This window comes from Hipposideros armiger, unplaced genomic scaffold (genome assembly GCF_001890085.2).
Source record: "Hipposideros armiger isolate ML-2016 unplaced genomic scaffold, ASM189008v1 scaffold_753, whole genome shotgun sequence".
Taxonomy (NCBI): domain Eukaryota; kingdom Metazoa; phylum Chordata; class Mammalia; order Chiroptera; family Hipposideridae; genus Hipposideros; species Hipposideros armiger.
The window spans coordinates 943,735-946,025 of record NW_017732103.1 but is presented as its reverse complement, the minus strand read 5'-3'; the positions used below and the strand labels follow the sequence as shown (position 1 = coordinate 946,025).

The following is a 2,291-nucleotide window of genomic DNA, read 5'->3' as shown; positions in this document are numbered from 1 at the left end:
CAGGTTTCTGGAGAAGTGACGCTATGAGTGTAACCAGTCCAAGCCTGTGGTCCTCATGTAATAGGAATTCTTTGTGAAATAATTCAACGCTATAAGCTATTCCTGCTAAACTTTTAACTGGAGGATTTGTTGGTTTTTACTTTTCATATACATTTTTCTACATGAGTGTGATATATACTTTCAATAATCAACTTCCAAAATCTTTGCCCTCCAAATTCACTTTCACTTCTTCAAACCAAATGAGGTACCCACAGGGCTTGCCGCTTGCTTTATTACATGAAATAATCTTTTAATACACAGGGGTCTACGTGTTTGTGGATCAATTTGAACAAGAGATTTATATGCTACTTACTCATGGGCAAGTCAGAAAGAAAACTGAGTAGTAAAATACATTTCTGATAATTGAGATAACTCAGTGAAGACATGTTAAGAAAAGTAATTTACATGTTTGTTTCGCGTCAGGAGTATCATGAATTAATATCCCACATATTCTACAGAACTTGTAATTTCCTGTTGAATTGACTATTTGGTGTATTTACATAACTTTCCATGTTGTGGTACAAAATGGCTCTTCTCTCAAATTTCTAAGAGCAGGCTTATATAGCCCATGGTATTGTGGGTACCTCCAAATACATTTACAGTGCCTAGTTTAAAGTAGATGACCAGTCATGATTTCTGAATGGACACGACTATTAAATAAGGGAAATTATAGCATATTGTTCAGTGAAGAAGTTCCTGAATTCTTTCAGTTAAGTCAGAGACTGTACACATATATTAACAGGCTGAGTGGTCAGCTTTGTATCTGTGTAAATGCTAAATTCTCCATCACATGTGACTGACCATGGTTTTTGAAATTTATGAGCAACGTGAGCAACTAACATATTGTTAATTAAGCATCCATACATTTATCGCCAATTCTGTCCCATTTCTTGACATCATCTACGCATATATTCATACAAAACTCAAGGACATACCTCAGCCCAGAATTCTGCGTATATGTCGTTTGCCGTCAGTTTGGTAACTGGCCAGAGCTTGGTCACAGAACAGAGGTCACAGGCGGTCATCATCAAGCCAATGACACGGTCTCTAGAACACAACACAAAACCGCTCAGCGCAGCATCTGCATATTAGTGACAAGGATGAGGCAGGCCCCTGTGCTTGCAGGAGTGAGGTTGAAAGTGGGCACCAGTTCGTGAAGGGTGAAGAAAGCATTAACGAGAAGCTCCAACAGGCAGGAAAGGAAAGGAACCTACAGAACAGTGTTGCTCTGCCTGTGAGAACACCGGCCACCCAGCCCCAGCTCCATGAAGGGTGTCACATGCGGCTGTATCCAAGTTTACTGTTGAAGTCACATCAATGTGGCGTGGCTGTTAGCACCTGAATCCGCTGGTAAGCCCTTACAGCGGTGGGCCAGTTTTCCATTCTCATGGAATTGTGGAAATCAGAGTGGGAGGAAACCTTGAAGAAAAAGTCCACCCCCCTTTCATTTCACAGGAGAGAAGCCTGAGGTGCACACACAGGACCCCTCCCAGGAGGCAGCAGGCCAGGCCCTGCCGTGCAGACGCAGGTCACCTCGCCCACAGAAGCATGGGCTGGGGCAAGCTCTAACCTACCAACTGAATGAGTTTTCTTTTTCAGCTGCTTTGCACTCACAACCACGTATTCCACGTCTGACTTTAAAAAAAAAATGTGGTTTGGTTTAATCTATCCTCTTAGAAAAGAAAGAAATTGCTTACAGGATTTGAACAGACAAGCCCATTATAATTTGAATGGATATGGTCTAAGGACATGTGCTTCCCCGAAATGGAGTCTACACTTAAGGATGGCACGAAGCAAGAGTTATTAAGGAATTTTAACATACTAAATTCAAGTTTTATGAAGCAAATTAAGTAATTTAAATGGCAAACTATCAAGAAAGATACAAAACTGTGTGACCAGTGAGATGGTGTCATTTCCAGCTCATCCTGAGCTGTAATGAGTCTCAGGGCCCCACTGCTGCCTACGGCTGTGTGCTCCCGGGACCACAGGTGCTCCCCATCTGGGCATCCTCCTACCTGGGCCCTGACCTGTCCCGAAAAGGGTAGACGGCACGGAAAGAGCATCCACCTCCCCAAAGCAAAAACGCCTGGATAGGTGGGAGACCCCGCTTTTTCTATTATCCATGCCTTTGGTGCCAGTCAGTTTCCAGGCTCTTCTTTTGGGTCTTTGAAAAGTCATGACATATTTTGTCTATGTTTTTCAAAGGTCATTTATTTATATAAAGACAAAGATCAATCAATGATATATTGCCC

General features: G+C 42.4%; 1 protein-coding gene across 8 annotated transcripts in view; it reads right to left on the bottom strand.

The window, feature by feature from the left end:
* The window catches only part of PDE10A (phosphodiesterase 10A), a 546,077-nt gene that overhangs the window by 15,045 nt on the left and 528,741 nt on the right, over positions 1–2,291 (bottom strand). For all 8 annotated transcript variants that reach the window (XM_019628183.1, XM_019628184.1, XM_019628187.1 and 5 more), the window contains one exon: positions 975–1,086. In XM_019628183.1, the coding sequence (XP_019483728.1) occupies positions 975–1,086 (112 nt within the window). The remainder of the gene's footprint in view (positions 1–974; positions 1,087–2,291) is intronic.